This window comes from Condylura cristata, unplaced genomic scaffold (genome assembly GCF_000260355.1).
Source record: "Condylura cristata isolate star-nosed mole 26May11 unplaced genomic scaffold, ConCri1.0 scaffold00015, whole genome shotgun sequence".
NCBI classification, from domain to species: domain Eukaryota; kingdom Metazoa; phylum Chordata; class Mammalia; order Eulipotyphla; family Talpidae; genus Condylura; species Condylura cristata.
In genome coordinates, this window is record NW_004567116.1 from 41650830 (window position 1) to 41668341 (window position 17512).

The 17512-nt window shown below is 37.3% G+C and overlaps 1 protein-coding gene across 1 annotated transcript in view; it reads right to left on the reverse strand.

The window, feature by feature from the left end:
- The window catches only part of INTS4 (integrator complex subunit 4), a 118847-nt gene that overhangs the window by 21893 nt on the left and 79442 nt on the right, over window positions 1-17512 (reverse strand). The window contains exons 13-17 of the mRNA XM_004683237.2: window positions 15768-15883; window positions 12004-12137; window positions 10791-10948; window positions 2138-2231; window positions 718-798 (exon numbers count right to left, since the gene is read on the reverse strand). Coding sequence (XP_004683294.1) covers window positions 718-798; window positions 2138-2231; window positions 10791-10948; window positions 12004-12137; window positions 15768-15883 — 583 coding nt within the window. The remainder of the gene's footprint in view (window positions 1-717; window positions 799-2137; window positions 2232-10790; window positions 10949-12003; window positions 12138-15767; window positions 15884-17512) is intronic.

Here is a 17512-nt window from a genome sequence, read left to right on the forward strand (position 1 = left end):
GAAGGATGGAACTCAAGGTGATTATGCTACTGTGAAATTAGTCAAAAAGTGAAAGAAAGATCGTGGATGATTTCACAAGAATATAAATACCCAAGAAATGTTTACATAAAGCAACAGAAGGAATAAAACTGGAGCACAGTAAAAAGAAGACAGTGATTGCCAGAAATAATAGGAGAAAAGGATGGAGAGGGTAAGGGTGAGATGCACATGAGATATGGCCGTGGGTTTGCTGGAGGGGGAAAAAATTAACAAAGGAAAGAATTTTAATTGATCTATGTAAAAATGTACAGGCAATATAGAAAATGGAAAACTCAGGGGTACAATCTGAAAAAAAATTAATGATATGGGAAATTCTGCAATATAAGTAGCAATTTTTCAAAAAGTGTTGCTGTTGTTTTTTTTTTTAAAGATAAAAGAGACCCCTCAAAAAATTAAATGCCATATTTTACAAGAGAGAAAAAATTCTAGGAGGTTAAGTAAACTGCAAGTTAGCACCCAGCAAATGATAAACAAAGCTGTGACGAGGGCCCAGGTCCCCTAATTCCAAAGCCAGTGTCATATCCCCTAATTATGTTGCTTTTCATATCATTAATTTCTGTCACATGATAAAATTAGGGATGTACAACAGAGGTATGGAATGATGTGAACACCTTTGGCTCTGACTCCCAACAGTTCCTAGGTAGAGATGTATCTGAGGAGAGGTCTCATTAAGCTTACCTGTTTTGCTGCTGCTGAAGCTAAATCACTCTGCTTCAAATACAAAGGGGCAGCTACATTCCAGAGTTTTTCCTGCAAGGCCTACAGAGACAAATCAGGAAAGGCCAGCACACAGAAGTCACAAAGGCTGGCATAGCAATTGCAACTTAGGTGTTTGTTTTGCTCTGAAAATCTAGTATGACTGAGATTTCCTCTTTTATGCCAAATAAACCCTATCTATTACGCAGATGGAGAGACCAATGGTTTGGGTTAAAGGAACTCCGGTTTATTCAAATCCAATTCCTGGATCAAAGCCCCAGACTAGAGCTTGCAGGCAGAGTGTAGGAGCCATTCAGGCCTCACCAGACTGTCCAGGTAAGCCAGCTTTTGCGGTTTTTGGTCCTCGTTTTCCCAGAGACACTGGATACCTTAAGCCATCTAGACTTCTTCCCCTTAACTGTTTTTTTGTTGTTGTTTATTTTTGCCTTTTTTTTTTTTTTTGCCTCATACTCACTATCTATTAAGTAATTCATCGTTTCACAAAATACCCAAACTAGAAATCAAGTTTTCCTAGATGGCTCCATCTTTCAATTTCTCTATATTCAAAACTATGACTAAGAGTCATGAATTTTACTTTCCACATCTCCCTTTCTCCTCTCCATTCACATGGCCCCCCATCTCTCACCTAAACTTCTGCTACAGTCTCTTATCTTCATAGCCCTTCTTAAGACATTAGACATAATCTAATAACATTACAGAAAACCTATAGTAACAATGTGAAATACAAATATAAGCCACAGGTGAATTTTACATTTTCTAGTAGTAACATTTTAAAAAGTAATATCCTTTTAATATGTATCAAATTTTTAAAATTATGAGGTAGTTTATGTTCCTTCTTCATACTAAGTGTAAGAAAACAGACATGCACTTTGCTCTTACAGCATATCACCATTTGTACTAACTACATATCAAGTGCTTAATCATAACATGTCCTGGTGCTATGATTATTTACACAGCAACAGGTCAAGATTGTGGGTAGGTAAATTTTTTAATCAACCAAATCATACTATTCTTAACAGATTTATTATTTTTGAATCTTTACTCACAATCATTTCTCATATGCTTTTTTTGTTTGTTTTTGCAGTATAAATCTTCAGAGATCATTGTGATATAGATTATGCTGTTGAGTAGACGTGCCAGAATTTATTTAGCTCTTTCCTTGTTATCAATACATGCCTTCCTCAGACTCTAACGTTAGGTTCCTTATCCTGCACCTCTCTTACATGCTTTCTAGAAATCTTTCTTCACGCTTCTTTTGCTACTATAGAAAAGTAAGATTCCTTTTAAAGGTCTTCTTATATTTCTATGGACTCAAACACTGATGGATCTGATAAAGTACATCATAGAACATAATCATGAATATAGTAAAATCCAAACCAACCTTGATGAGAAGAAGTTGACACTGAAGATAAGTAGCAGAGAAATCAGCTACTCCTGCTAATTCAGATTGAAGTTCTCCAAGTCTTTGCAAATCCCTGTAGAAAATAAACCCCAAGTCAAATATAGAATAAAAACAATGACACCAATATAAAGATCATGTCAAGAACATTTTTATCATTTTACAATGAGGAAAAGGTCATAAAAATTTAAATGACAGCACTGGTGTATTGATGATGCAATTCTATAGTAGCAAAAGAAGCATGAAGAAAAGAGATTTCTAGAAAGCACAGTGTAGTTATAATGCTGGTGTAGTTATAATGAAATTGATTCACTCACACTTTGATAGCAGTAAAGTTGATGTAATTCTTTTGAAAAGTCATATTGTACTATGTTAAAAATAAGTCACATATATGGACAAATACTTTGATCCTTAGTTGTAATTCTGAGATTTAATTCTAAGGAAATAGTTAACAAAAATGAAATGCTTTAAGCTTCATGAAATTAATTTTTGTGTGGACTATTCAGTAACATCCATTGCTTAAATATTCAATGGCAAAAAACTTTTAAAAATGTTTATTTATTTTTACATCATTCTTCATTTTGTGCATTATTTTCATCTCAGTTGTAATCCCCATGGACTTTCCACCACCAATTCATCCATATGCCATCACCATAGTCCCGTGCACTCTTCCCACTCCAGTTTTAATCCTCTTCCCCTCTCCACCCTCGTAGAATGTCTCTGGTTATTTGTTGTTTTTGTTTTTACAGTGTTACAATTGCATTTTATTTTTCCTTGATCCCTTACACTTCTGCTATGAGTGAAACCATCCAGTAATTTTCTTTTTCTTTCTGGTTTATTTCACTAAGCATGATCCCTTTCAGCTCCATCCATGTTGCTGCAAAAAGCATGAGTTTATCTCTTTTGATTGCTGAATAATATTCCATTCTGTGTATGTACCACACTTAATCCAGCCATCTGTTTTTTGGCACTTGCGTTGATTCCACATCTTCCCTATTATAAATAGGGCAACAATAAACATAGGATTGCAGGTGTCCTTCTGAATCAATGTTTTTGTGTCCTTTGGGTAGACACTTAGGAGTGGGATTGCTGGGTCATATAGAAGCCCATTTTTAGCAGTTTGAGAGACCTCCAAACAGGTTTCCATAGTGGTTGTATCAGATTGCATTCTCACCCGCAATACAGTTCCTTTTTTCCCACATGCTCACCAACATTTGTTGTTGCTAGTTGTTTTAAGATGTGCCATTGTTACTGGTGTGAGGAGGTATCTCAATGTAGTTTTGATTTTCATTTCCTTTATTACAAATGATGCTGAACATTTTTTCATATGTTTGATGGCCGTCTGAATTTCCTCTTTGGAGAAATGTTTTTTTAGCTCTTCTGCCCATTTTTTGATGGGATTGTTCACTTTATTTTTCATTGAATTTCATCAGTTCTTTGTATATTTTTGTGATCAGTCCTTTGTCATTAGTAATGTGTTCAAAGAATTTCTCCCAATCAGTGGGGTGTCTCTTTGTTTTATGTATGTCTCTTTTGCTGTACAGAAGCTTTTTAACTTGATGTAGTCCCAGCTGTTTATCCTTTCCTGGTAAAAGAACTTTTAGTTCTTGTATACCTAATCAGTGTAATATTATAAAGTCATTAAGTAAAATGGTGATAAGATGTAAGATCTCAACTATGTGAAACACAGCAACATGGCTTTTGGATAATACCATAAGGGTGCTTTTGGTACCTTCCCTCAACTGTGCTTTATTTTCCAAGTGCTTATACAATGGACAAGTGCTTTTTGTATTATCCAGAAAAAAAAAGTATTTTTAAGGTATCATGCTGACTCTTATTCAGTTACACATTCTCCACTTCTTCCTTTCTAACTAAAGTAAACCCTAAACCTGTTCAAGGGAAGGTGTTACCAAACCCAGTAACAACTAAAGTCTGACTGGACAAAGCACTGGTTATGTGAACTAAGTTGGCCTTATCAATCCTAGTAGAAGGACTTTTATTCCATCGTGGAGCAACTCTGATGGTGTGGTGATCTGTCTGTCTCTTTCTCTCTCTCTTAATCTCTCTGTCTCTCTCATTCACACACTCACACACCCCATCTATTTCTCACTAGATTAAACAAGAATGTTTACAGTATTTACTACTACTGGCAGCCATAATGTAACTCTAAAGGAGGAAAAACCTTGGAATAAAGCAAATACTGAGGATAAAGATAACCCACAGAGAAACAGGGTTCTAAATGATAGGAGGTACTTGAATTAGAAGTGCCTCATGTTTGTGTTCATATGACTAAATAGCCATTGTGAGCTAGTCCGAGATAACATCTTCTAAGACCCACAAATAAAAGCATCCTAACTGAATACAGAAACAGATAAAGTGACCGCAACTGTAGAAAACGTACCTCCCCATGGATAAGAAAATACAAAGTGGGACACAAAAATAAAATAGTTATGTAGGGCGTGGGGAATTACTGATGATTTAAACTGTTTTAGTTTTTGAATAGGCAATTCATACAATTGGATACAAAAGGACATACAATTAAATTAGTCCATTTTCCTATACCTGTGTCTGGCTAATCAGTATACCCTTCCCAGAGCAATCACTTTTACCAATTTCTTCTGACTTCTTTCAGAGAGAAGTTTTACATGCACAAAATTATTGTTTTTCCTTTCTTCTTTTCTTAGAGAAGAGTGTGGGGGTGAAGTGGGGGGGTGTTCATAACAACCAGAAAGCATTTATAGAAAGGTACCTTGCTTTTTAGAGATTGCAACAAAATTTCACATCGAAATGATAGCTATAGATTTGAGTCACTAGGATGGTTTACTGCTTTCGGGGTGGCATAACAGAACAGGAGTCACAAAGCCAGAATAAAACTGTCCATCAAAATAAGCCCCTTCCTCTAATCTCACATGATTTTCTGATAGCTAATGTGGCCACCCAGGGACATTGATACACAAGAATGAAGCCAGGAAATGGCACAGAATGGATTTTTTCCAAAGTCATTGAAGGCTTGGAGGTTTGTAACTTTTGCATCATTCTTGTGAGATTTGGTAGTTGAGCTGGTCCTGGAGAATCTGTTAGTATGTGGGACTCCTGCACAATTAAAGATAAATCCCTATACTATTTTTTTTTACAGATTTATTTATTTATGCATACAGAACTGAGGTGTAGGCCAGAGGTGCAGGGGCCATTAGAGGACTCACCAGAGACAGAGTGGGGCGCAGAACAAGCAGACTGATGAAGTATACTGCAAGGGGAGCAGTGGGCGGGTAAGGAGAGGTCTGCTGCACCATGTGGGCCACCTCTGGGGCTGGGGCTGGAACTCTCATTGAGGCAGCTGCGGCTAGCTTGTAGTTTGTCCTAACCCATTGTGCCACCAGGGAGGGCCCCCCTATACTATTTAACCACACCTGTGCAGTGCTGTTTTGGTGGCCAGCTGGTCTCCCTTTCCTGTCTCTGATGTCTGTCTTGTAAAGGACAGCCGTGAGTCATTTTATTGCTGAAGTATTTCCTCGCCAAGATCCTGCCTTTTGTTATAATTGTAGAGAGCAGTGACCAGCTAACTGACTATACATTAGCAAACTATCTCCAAGTATTAAGTTACTCAATCACCCTGGGACGTTAGCAAATGTTCTGAATTGCACAGAACAAGATGACAGTCAATTAACCGTGGGAAATCTGAACTACTATACAAATAAAGATGGACACTACTAGCCCTGGGTAAAATGTTCTATGTCCCAGTATTTCTTCTCTGCATCTCTTTATGGTCACAATTACTAGGAAGCTTCCTTTTAGGCATCCAACAGGCTCGTTAATGAGATGAGAAAGGTACCAAGTGCACCCCCATGCACACTGTACTGTGCTACATCTTTCCTTACTTGAGTTTAATTATTTAATCTGTACAATGTGAACTGCAATTAATACTGTTTCACTTAGAATGAAACAAAGATCAGAGCTGAAGAAGCCTGCCCAAGGTCACATTGGCAAAATGGGCCTTGAGCGCAGGTCTGTATGACTCTCAAGAACTTTTTAAACTCTATTTTTTTGCATTGAATTAATATAATTTGCTATTAAAATCCTTTCATATGTGTACAAACTACATCAGATATAGATGAGACCAATACTGATTTAAAACTAGACACAGTCACATTTCTACATATGTCATCTGCAGAACATTTTAAAAATAGTCTAAGAAAACAGATTTGTGTATATTGTGACCTTTTTTTAAGTTTACACAACAGGCTGAATTACCTAATGTTAAAACTTTTGAAAGGTAGTCAAAAAGATTCATGTAGAATGGGGAAAGGGATCAGAAACAGTACAGGGAGGGAAGTGCACTGAACTATGGTGATGGCACACGGGTGATTTGGTGATGGGAAGCCCACAGGGATTACAACTGAGATGGAAAAATGCACAAAATGATGTAAAAATAAACTATTATAGTATTAAAAAAAGACTCATGTATAAATCAAACATTATTTATGACTGAACAATTTCCTTCAACCTTTTACATTCTCTAAACATCAAACATATAACTAATATCTCTGAGTGGTTTGGTAGAATAACAAAAGAATGTTAGATAACTATAAAGTCCTGGCCGCTTTTCAAAAGCTATTGTCAACATTGTACCCAGATGATTAAAAATTACAAATTTTATTTCTGCCTCTGAAGTTACTGAACTGCAGAGTGCAAAACAGGTATGATGCCTTACAAAGAGCAAAAGTTGCACAGTGAATGGAAGACTTAAAGAGTTTAATGAGGAAGTTCCATGTCCTTTATAATTGGTGTGCAAAAACATTCCCATTAGGAAAAAAATTTTTTTTATCAATTCCACATAAATGAAGCCTCACTTTAAATTTAAATGAACTGTTTCATTTGGAAAGAATAGTTCTCTATGATGGAACACTTGTAATGTGATGTGGTTTTTTGTAATGATAATGTACATTCCCAGTAACATCATAACATCACAAAATATATGAACTCTAAAAAAAATTAGTTTATTTTCAAAAGGGCAAACAATTGGCACCAGTGTTTCTTAAAAGATGATGTCCTCCTACTACCAATGAATTAACATAATTATACTTATAAGGTTTGGATTGGATTTTAGTTAAATTCACCAGCATATTCAATGTATCAAATAAGTCACAATGTTTTATATATATTTTTTAAAGATTTATTTATTTATTCATACAGAACTGGGGTACAGGCCAGAGATGCGGAGGGTGAGAGGATTCACCAGAGACAGAGCGGGAAGCAGAACAAGCAGATAGATGAAGTACACTGCTGAGGGGAGCAGCGGGCGGGTCAGGAGAGGTCTGCCGCGCCATGTGGTCACCTCCAGGACAGGCGGGAATCGAACTCATGAGGAAGCGTCTTTAGTTTCTCAGTGCAGTGCTTTAACCGGCTACGCCACCAGGGAGGGCCCAACAATGTTTTATATTTTAAAAGAAAATGAATGCCCAATTATTTTATATATAAAGTATTCTCAAAATGCTTTCCACACATCATTATAATAATCTTCACAGTAGTCCTCTGAGTAACATGGTACTCTGAATTTACAGGTCCAAGATTATAGACCTAGGAAGTGGTAAAACTAAAACCTTGGGCCCTCCCTGGTGGCACGGTGGGCTAAAGCATAGTACTACAAAGCTGGCCATGGCAGCTTTGGTGCGAGTTGGATCCGCACCCCTGAGATCGTGATCCACGTGGCACAGACCTTTTCTGTCCCTATCCCTGCTTCCCTCAGCAGTGTACTTCGTCAATCTGCCTGTTCTGCTTCCCACTCTGACTCTGGTGAATCCTCTCACCACCCCTGCGCCTCTGGCTTGTGCCCAGTTCTGTATGCATAAGTAGATCAAAAAATCTTTAAAATAAAACAAACAACTTAACCAAGTCATTTGGCTTTAAATCTTATCATATTACATGTTTTACATCACAGAAAGTGTTAACCAGAAAAAGCAAAGGACCAAATGGAAAGGCTGATGTTCTAGTCCAGGACTCTACTGTTCATAGTCCTTGATTTTCTTCTTGCTTTACCACTTGGTTAATTTCTAGTCATTCTTTAAGTCAATGGATAGGCCAATCCAGGAAAGGTTTCTATTCTAGAGAAGCCAGTACTTACTATACTTAAGTGTGGAAAGCATAACATTGCATTTCTTGTTTACCTAGGAATTTCTCAACTCGCCTGTAAGATCCCTCACAGCAGATTAGCTGATATACTAGTAGGTGTCTTCTGCCTAGCACAATGTTGGGAATCTGATGGAAACTTAAAAACCAGGTAACAAATGAGTCAAACCCAGACTCCTCCCATGCTTATTATCTCACTTGTGGTAGTTATGGTGAAATTTTCATTGGCTTTCAAATTCCATGAGATAACATATACTTAGAAGACTGAGTACGTAAGATATAGCTGGCATCTGATAAACAGTAGCACTTGTTATGATGAAGGATAAGAGCCTTATAAATACATTAGATCTCTATGCCTGGTGGCGAAATATGATCAGAAGAAAATGCCATCTATAAAAATCTAAAATGGGTCCAGTCCTGGGTAAGCCAGTGGAACTAGTGTGTTATACAAATGTTTACTGAGCTCATATAAAGAACTCATGGTACAGTGGCAGAGACCAAGTAGTCATATCAGGTTCTAGAAACAAAAAGCCATCTCCCAGCACCTTCACTGAACTACAGCAAACTCTCTACAGGTAAAAATTTGGTTAAACGGTTTCACAAACTCAACAAAGGTTAATGCGTATGATGAGGAAGTTTATTTTATACTAGTAAGAACAGGCAAGGGTCCCAGTCCTATTCAGAGTATCTACTGTATGAAACACTAACATTTCACTTTCAACAATTAAGGAAAACTAAGTTCTGAAAACCTTAGGGGTCATATAATCTAATCTCCACTTGGGTGCAAGAACCACTTCACTGCTACCTATAATAGAAAATCAGTTGTAGAGTCAGTCAAAGCTAGATTCTGATTCCAACTCTGCTACCTCCTCGCAAGTCGCAAATTTCCACCTGTCTGTAACAGGGTAACAGCCTGTAACTACAATAATGTTCATAAAACAAAGTAGCCATCAAGAACAGCTGTGCCATTTGTTTTTCTTTCCAGACCTTTCACCCATCCTGACCTCACTCTTCAGAAGGCACTCAATTTAGAATCATGGTGCAGGACTGACCACAACAGTCTGATCCACCAAAGTGTAGAGTTCTGTCACCTTATAAACCCCAGGTCATGAAGGCAACTCAAATCAACAGTGTTACTGAGAACCTACTAGTAGCCAGCACTGTGCCCAACTGGTTTGCTTTTGTGCATTTTTTATCTTTTTTTTGTTTTTAAAGATTTATTTATTTATTCATACAGAACTGGGGTACAGGCCAGAGATGCTGAGGGTGAGAAGATTCACCAGGGACAGTCGAGAGCAGAACAGGCAGATCAATGAAGTACACTGCTGAGGGGAGCAGCGGGCGGGTCAGGAGAGGTCTGCCACACCATATGGATCTCCTCCGGGGCAGGCGGGGATCGAACTCATGCGGAAGTGGCTTAAGCTTCTTAGTGCAGTGTTTTAACCCGCTGCGCCACCAGGGAGGGCCTGCATTTTGTATCTGTTTTAATGCCAACAGGATCAAAAACTGGCCAGAGAAAAAAACCTACATGTTTATTTAGGGATGACCAAGTCAGGAAGTATCTTATTATACTGGAAAAGTGCCAACAATTTCAACTACTTGCCTCCAAAACTAAGCACTTTGGGAAGGGAGCAGAAGAAAATGTACTGGAGGCATCACTTCAGGGTCAGCAAATATTTTAAGCTTTGCAGAACACAGGATCTCAGTGGCACCTACTCAACTCTGTCACTGAATCATGAAAGCAATCTTAGATAAAAGTTAAATGAGTGAATAAAGCTGTTTAGTTAAACCTTACTTACGAAACCCGATATATAATACTTTTGCTAAAGACAAAGAGACTTCAATTCCTTTTATATCATGCAGGTCATTTCAATAAAATCTGGCAGGGTGGGCTGTTTGCTAACATCCTCTCTTCCTGAGTAGTAGAGTCACCAAATTGTTAAGCACCAGAATAAAGATTACCCACGTTTCCTAATCCCTTACGGCTGGATAAAGCCATGTGATATTAGTCAATGGGATAAAAATTAAATTAAAATACATAAATTTTTGTAAGGGTATTTAAAAGGGGGTAGAAATGATCTCTTGCTCTTGCCCATTTTCTTACAGGACACAGCTAAGAGTCACCATCTTTAGGCAGAAGCTCTTGATAATAAGAAGAGATAATAGGCTAAACTCCTTGGCTCTGTCCTGCCTATAAGAGAGAATCTTTCCTCCTGTTTTAAGCCATGGTTACTCTGCATTTTCTATGACTTATTCTTACTAAAATGCAAGGAGGGAAAAATAAAAACAGCTTTTTGTAATTTTCCAGTTTTGCACTAATCGTTGATCTGCTAATGAAGACAAAGAGCTTTTCTTTGTAGTAAGTTCAAACCATAATTTAATACAAATTTTAAAAGTTCATAAAACAAGGTGTCCCAAAAACTAACCAGCCAACACTGGAAATCTAAAGAGTCATGCAGAGCATAGCAACAATGTCAACTTTGTCAAAGTAAAGTGATGATCACCTCACCTGATGGTGAATTCCAGCAGTTCCTGAGTTCCCTGAGGGTCCAGATGCTGAAGACTGTACACCCTTTCGAGGCTCTGCTGCAGGAACTGATGGGAAGGATCCTCGTGAGGTGTGATGTTGGGGGAAACAGCTGCAGACACTAGCTTCCTCCCTGGCAACTAAGCAAACATAATGGATGGCAATGCCATCAAATTCTGTGACCCAACTTTTGGAAACACCAAAAAAACAGAAGAAAATGTAAGCCAAACTAAGAAAACAGGCTAGGTGATTATGTAAATAAACTTGTCACTGAGGAGGGCAGGGGGAGAAAAAGGGAATATGATTGAGAATGAACAAATTTCACCCAAAACAACCACAAGTTGCAAGAAGAAATAGAGAGAGAGGGAATGATGTCTTACTTTCTATAGTTAAATGAAATAAATGGCTAATGGTAGAAATGAGACTAAGAATTAAACTATTCTCACGTTCATTTTTAAACTTTTATTTTTTTACTTCATGAGTGATTTCTTCCCAAATAAATTTATACAGCATGCTATAAAATATTTTATATGATGATAAAATAATTCTTATTCTTACGTTAAAAGTGATTACATTTTAAGAAAGCAATGGAGGGGAACAGCAAAGAGGATTTTGCTTTTAATTCTGTATATTCTATACGGGTTAAATTTTCCTGCCATAATTTGTGTGTGTGTGTTATTCGAAATAAAATAATTTAAAATTACTACTAAGAGCTGAGAAAAGTGCCTATACATAGTTAGCACTTAATAAATGTTATTATCATCACCATAGTTCATTTTTTAAGTAATTTTCTTTCTATATCACATTTTTAAAAATAATGGTTTATTATTTAAAATGATCTTGAGAATCATGACTTTGTGTAACTGTTAAAATACCACATATTCTACCTTTAATCTAAAATACATTATTCTAGGTTCCTTGTTCTTGCCTAACATAATTAATGACCCAGAAATATTTATAAAGTAAATCTTATTTTTTTATTATTATTTTTTAATCTTATTTTTTAAATGAATTTTCTTAAAAGGTAAAAGATACAGAAGCAAAAATACAAAACAATAGGAGAAATTTTAAGAAGAAAGGAGAATGGCTATGTTTATAGAGAATCTAAAGTATGCTTTCTGCCACTTAACAACCACAAAGAACCAAAATTTTAAAAAATAACCAAAAACAAGGACAAAAGATATTTTCAACATACCCTCAAGGCAGGAACAAGATGAGAAAGACTATCTCGGAGGTAAGCATAGTGTCTGAAGGTATGATCTGAGAACAATGCTGGCATTGTTGGACAGGCTTTAGCAGCATTGAAAATAAGAACCAAAACGGCAATGTCTGACAGATGAATGAGTTAAGAGAACCTGGAGATTAAAAATTTGAGCTTGGCCAGAACTGGTGCCTTGATTTCCTACTCTCAAGTTCTCCATTAATTAACTGCAATTTTCTAAAAATACATGTAAATTCAAACAAAAAAATACATTACAACACTTCAGATTACTAAAATTACCCCTTTAAACTGCCAAAGACTTTAAAAAATTATGCCTAGTGCAGCTGAGAATAACAACAAACAGAAACTTTCAGTATACATACAAGCAAAGTTTGTAGAGGCATACCTCAGAGAGCGTAGGTTTGTTTCCACACCACTACAATTATTTATACTAGTAAATAGTCAGAAACAACCTAAAAGTCTAGGCCAGAGAATGATTGTACAATTGTGTTTCATGTACTTGACAGAGTATTAAATCTGAGGAGGTGTGATCCTATGCCTCTGAATTACATATAGTAGTGAATGTTACCTCAGCAAAAAAAATGTACTTAAAAAGTATTACTGTATGGCCCTTCCAAAGGGTTGAAGCACAGCACTATGAAGCTAGCCACAGCTGCTTCAGCACAAGTTCAATCCCCAGCCGGGAGGTGACACAAATGGCCTAGCAGGCTACTCCTGTCTTGCCTACTGCTCCCCTCAGCAATGTACTTCATCAATCTGCCCATTGTGCTCCCCAATGTCTCTGGTGAATCCTCTCAACGCCCCAGCACCTCTGGCCTGCAACCCAGTTCTGTATGCATAAATAAATCTTAAAAAAAAAAAAAAGTATTACTGTAACAGGATGGTTCCCATAGAAGGGGGAGGTTCCAGGTTTCCCACCCTCCGGAGGGAGGTGGAGCTGAGCAGGGAGGAGATGAAGCTGGAGAGACAAAGAAGGAAGGAAGAGGCATGGAGAACAAGGAGACCTGGAGAGGCATACTGAGCAGAAATGTGAAAAGCATCACATATAGTACTGAATTAGCATTTGTCATAAATGAAAAAAGCGAACTTTAAAATATCAGAGGGGATGACAGCAGCTATTATCAAATATTTGTTGATGAAATAAACTACATTAAAAAATAAAATTCTAGCAAAATCCCAAAACCAAAATTTTAAAAGGGAGCAGAAATACACCAAAATACTAACAATTAGTTTGATTAGTAGGACTTTGAGTTTTGAACATAATTTCTTTTTTCAAATTCTTTAGATTTTCTTTCTATGTATATTTATTTTGTAACAGAGGGAAAGTCAGAAATTTTTAAAAGGTTAACACTGCCGGGCTAGTGTTTACCCAATATCCAGTCTTCCCTTTCACTTGACTAATATGATACTATTTTATTCTAGATATCCTCTAATTTCCTGCCTAGAACCTAGTCGTAATGATTAGAGTTTTTGCAAAATCTCAACTGATAATAAGAGAACAAAAACAGAAAATGAACCTGATCACTAAGTGTAATGCTCAGTTGCTATAGCAGCATCATAATTTGCTTAACGGGGCAATCTCTGTTACTCACAGCCAAACAAAATTCCTAAATAATACAATCCTCCAATGACTCAGAAAAGGATTTTACCATAACAGCTTCAAAAATGTTTTCATGTATTTTTATTTTTTTAATATGAAAGGGATCTTATGATTTCAGAGCATTTCAATGTTCCTGGTGATATTTGTTGTAAACTCTGATGAACTAAATTTCAAACAGCCACAGACATTAGATCTGGGGTATACTTTTCTAAAGGGTAAACATAAACTCAGGCATTGATTAGTATATCAATCACACAGAACTTCACAAAATTCATCAAATGCATTGAAACTGACAGCTTGATGACAATAAACAGTCTGGCAAGAAGGCAGTAGAGTGAAAATGCCAGGCTATCAAGTACAGCTCAAGAGCAGTGGTCGGGCAGAAAGGGACAGGAAAATCTTTTTTTTTTTTTTTTTAATTCATACAAGAACTGGAGTGTAGACCAGAGGTGCAGGGCATAAGAGGATTCACCAGAGACACAGTAGGGAGTGGAACAGGCACTACTGAAATACACTGTTGAGGGGAGCACAGTGGGTAAGACAAGAAATGGCCAGGAATCGAACTCATACCACAGTGGCTGGCAATAGTTTAATCCCTGTGCCACAAGGGAGACCTGGATAGGAAAACCTTTTATTGAGCTGTTTTTACAGCAATACCAAGGAAAATGACACATGAAATGGAGGAAAGGTGGATGGTTGCTGTACAGAATGCTTCTACAATGTTGACTCGGGGGCACACAGTCACACTGGGGACTCTGGAGACTCAGTACTACATTTGATAATGGGGTGTACGGAATTGGCATCCAGAACAGAGGGTGCACTACTAGAGAACTGTAAGAGTATGGGAGCAGAGTGATCGTAAGTGGTTTATGTCCAAAGCTCCCAAAATAGAAGAGATGGAGCCCAAAGAGGTATCTTATCAATTAGGCTTCACCTTAAGAAACTAACAACAACAAAAAAATCAATATGTAGTACAACTCAGCAATCCCACTCTTGGACATCTATCCAAAGAACATGAACATGAAACTATGAACACAGAAAAACTACATGTTGTAATGTTTACTGAAGCACTATTTACAGCTAAGATGTGGAAGCAGACTGAATGCTCATCAGTAGACAACTGGGTCAAGAAAATGTGGTATAGCCACACTATGGAATATGGAATAATCAGCCATAAAAGAAGATGAAATACAGCCATTTACAGTAAAATGGAGAGAATTTGAGGGAATTTTGTATAATAAAGCAAGTCACAATAATACAAATACTGGACCTTTATAGAAGGAGCAATTTGACAAAGCATAATACTTATAAAGGCTATTTATGTTAATAAATGTTATGAAGGCTCTGAGGTTATGAGGTGGAAGGAAAAAGCAATCAAGAGGATAGAAGGGCTAGTGGGGTCAAGGAGAAGAATGATATCCCCCACCAAGAAAAGGAGTAAACAAACACAATTAAGATGGAAAAATGGTTCTCTTATAATAGCCAGTTATTTGGCTGATTCCTGAAATCTCACCAAGGATCCACTATGGAAAAAAAAAAGGAACTGTAGGAAAACATGGGCGCATCACTATAAATGAATCCCCATTACTAAAAAGCAACCCAGCTGCATGGTATTCTGTACATGACTAACACAAACTCATATCAGAACCAGAATAGCTATGCAGCCTAACCCAGCCCATCTTCAAATTGCAGATCAAATGAAGCACAGAGTAAGACATAGGGGATTGTGCACAGACTATAAAACTAGAGATGTCTGGTTCTTAAGTCCAGAGTTGCTGCCTTGGAGTTATTTAACCTCTCAACTTCAGTCTTCTCATCTGTAAACCAGAAACAATATTTCCTATAGGGTTTTTTTTTGAAGAACAGTGATAAAATGTCTAAAGCTTTCTTACAGAGTGAGAATATAATAGTGTTCAATAATGGTGAAAATAAAAAAAAATAACAGTAGTAAGTGGAAAAGCTGAATTATTGTGAAAACAAGAATGAAAGCTGAGAGTAATAACCATCTGATCCCCTCAAGATACTCTCTTATTTAAAATAAATAAAAATGAAACCAAACTCTCAGACCAAGCTATAGTGAAGAGATGCCCGAGTCCCCTGTCTTGGCAACTGTGTCTATCTTAAACACAAAAGATACAAGCTGGATCATCCATGTCTGGTTCAGCTGTGTCGAAAAACGGGTGGGTGCTCAGGAGCTCTGGCACCAGGGGAAGCACCAGTGTTGGATGCCGGCTTCCCAGAAACTTCAAGCATCTGAAACATACAAAATGGGAACTCACTTCAGTAAGTTAACACGTATTTTAAAAGTACAGGGAATTAGAACTGAGAAATCTGATATCCTAAACTTTTGCTACTTATATGGCTTCAGATAAGTTATCTAGTTATCCTAGAACTCTGTTAATTCATGTAAAAATTGTTACTACAGGGACCTCCCTGGTGGCGTAGCGGGTTAAAGCACTGCACTGAGAATCTAAAGCTGCTTCCGCATGAGTTCGATCCCCGCCTGCCCCGGAGGTGACCACATGGTGTGGCAGACCTCTCCTGACCCGCCCGCTGCTCCCCTCAGCGGTGTACTTCGTTGATCTGCCTGTTCTGCTCCCAACTCTGCCTCTGGTGAAGCCTCTCACCGCCCCTGAGCCTCTGGCCTGTACCCCAGTTCTGCATGTACAAATAAATAAATCTTTAAAAAAAAAAATTGTTACTACAAAGATAAAAGAGCTGGCTTGGCAGACATTACTTGTCACTTAACCAAGAGTCATTTCCCCCATTTTCTTTGCCAAGAGAGCTTTGTTTTACTCAGGTACTAGGCAAGCAGCGGAGTGCGCAGAGGAGGTAGGTCTAACCCACAGGGCTGAGCCACAATTTGCATAAGCCCATCATGGCAATCTCATCCTTTTTTCCAGCATCTACTTTGCAGGTAATAAGGATCCCAGTGCTGGCCAGTGAGGAAGTTTACTGGAATGCTTCTCAGGAATTTTTTTTTTTAACTAAATAAAAAGATAAACGCAGCAGAGGTAATGCCCTTAGATACTCTGTTATGCGGCAACCATCCTGCAAGCGTGAGGACAAGACCAAGAGAAGAGCAGAGAAATTCACCAGAATCCTAACCCTTTTAAACTAACTGTTGGACCAAGCCTGAAACCAACTTTCTGATTTCCTACTAGGCGAAAAAAAAAAAAAATGAACTTGCTTTAAAAAAAATGACCACTTTTGAACAGATTCTCTGTTATTTGTAGGCAAAACAGGGTTTAAAACCATTACCTCATATAGATGCTATAAAGATTAAATGAGATAATTAATGAAAAGTACTTAGTGAGGTATCTGTTACATATTAAGAACTCAGTTACTTGTTAGTTAGCTATTATTAATTGCTATTAGTTAATTATTATGACTACAGAAGGCCCTTTATGGGCTAAAAGAAATATACAAGAGCTGGTCGTAATGTGTTTCTATTATTTTTTATTTACTAAGCAATGGTTTAGAAGGTTTAATGAATTAAAAATAAAGTAAACCTTAATTTCTGTTCTCACTGAATTTAGAACCTATATTCAGGTTGGTTAGGATGACTAATATTTGAAGATAATTAGCTATCAAGTGGGTGGTACTCTACTTTCTACCTGTAGAAGTGATGACTATGAGCAGAGAAAACTTCACAAAAGAAATGGAACCTCATCAGGGAACTGCAGAATAGGCAGAATGGCAAAAAACGAGGAATAAAATGCTATGAACAAATTCACCAATATATGAGATATAAGAGGTTATTGCACTTAACCATACTTGATCTTATTAGGAAATATAGTTTTCCCTAGTCCTGTTTATCTTCTAGTGAAAAGAACTTAATTCACTAATTTTCTGATCTGTCTGCCCTTGAATTCACTGTTC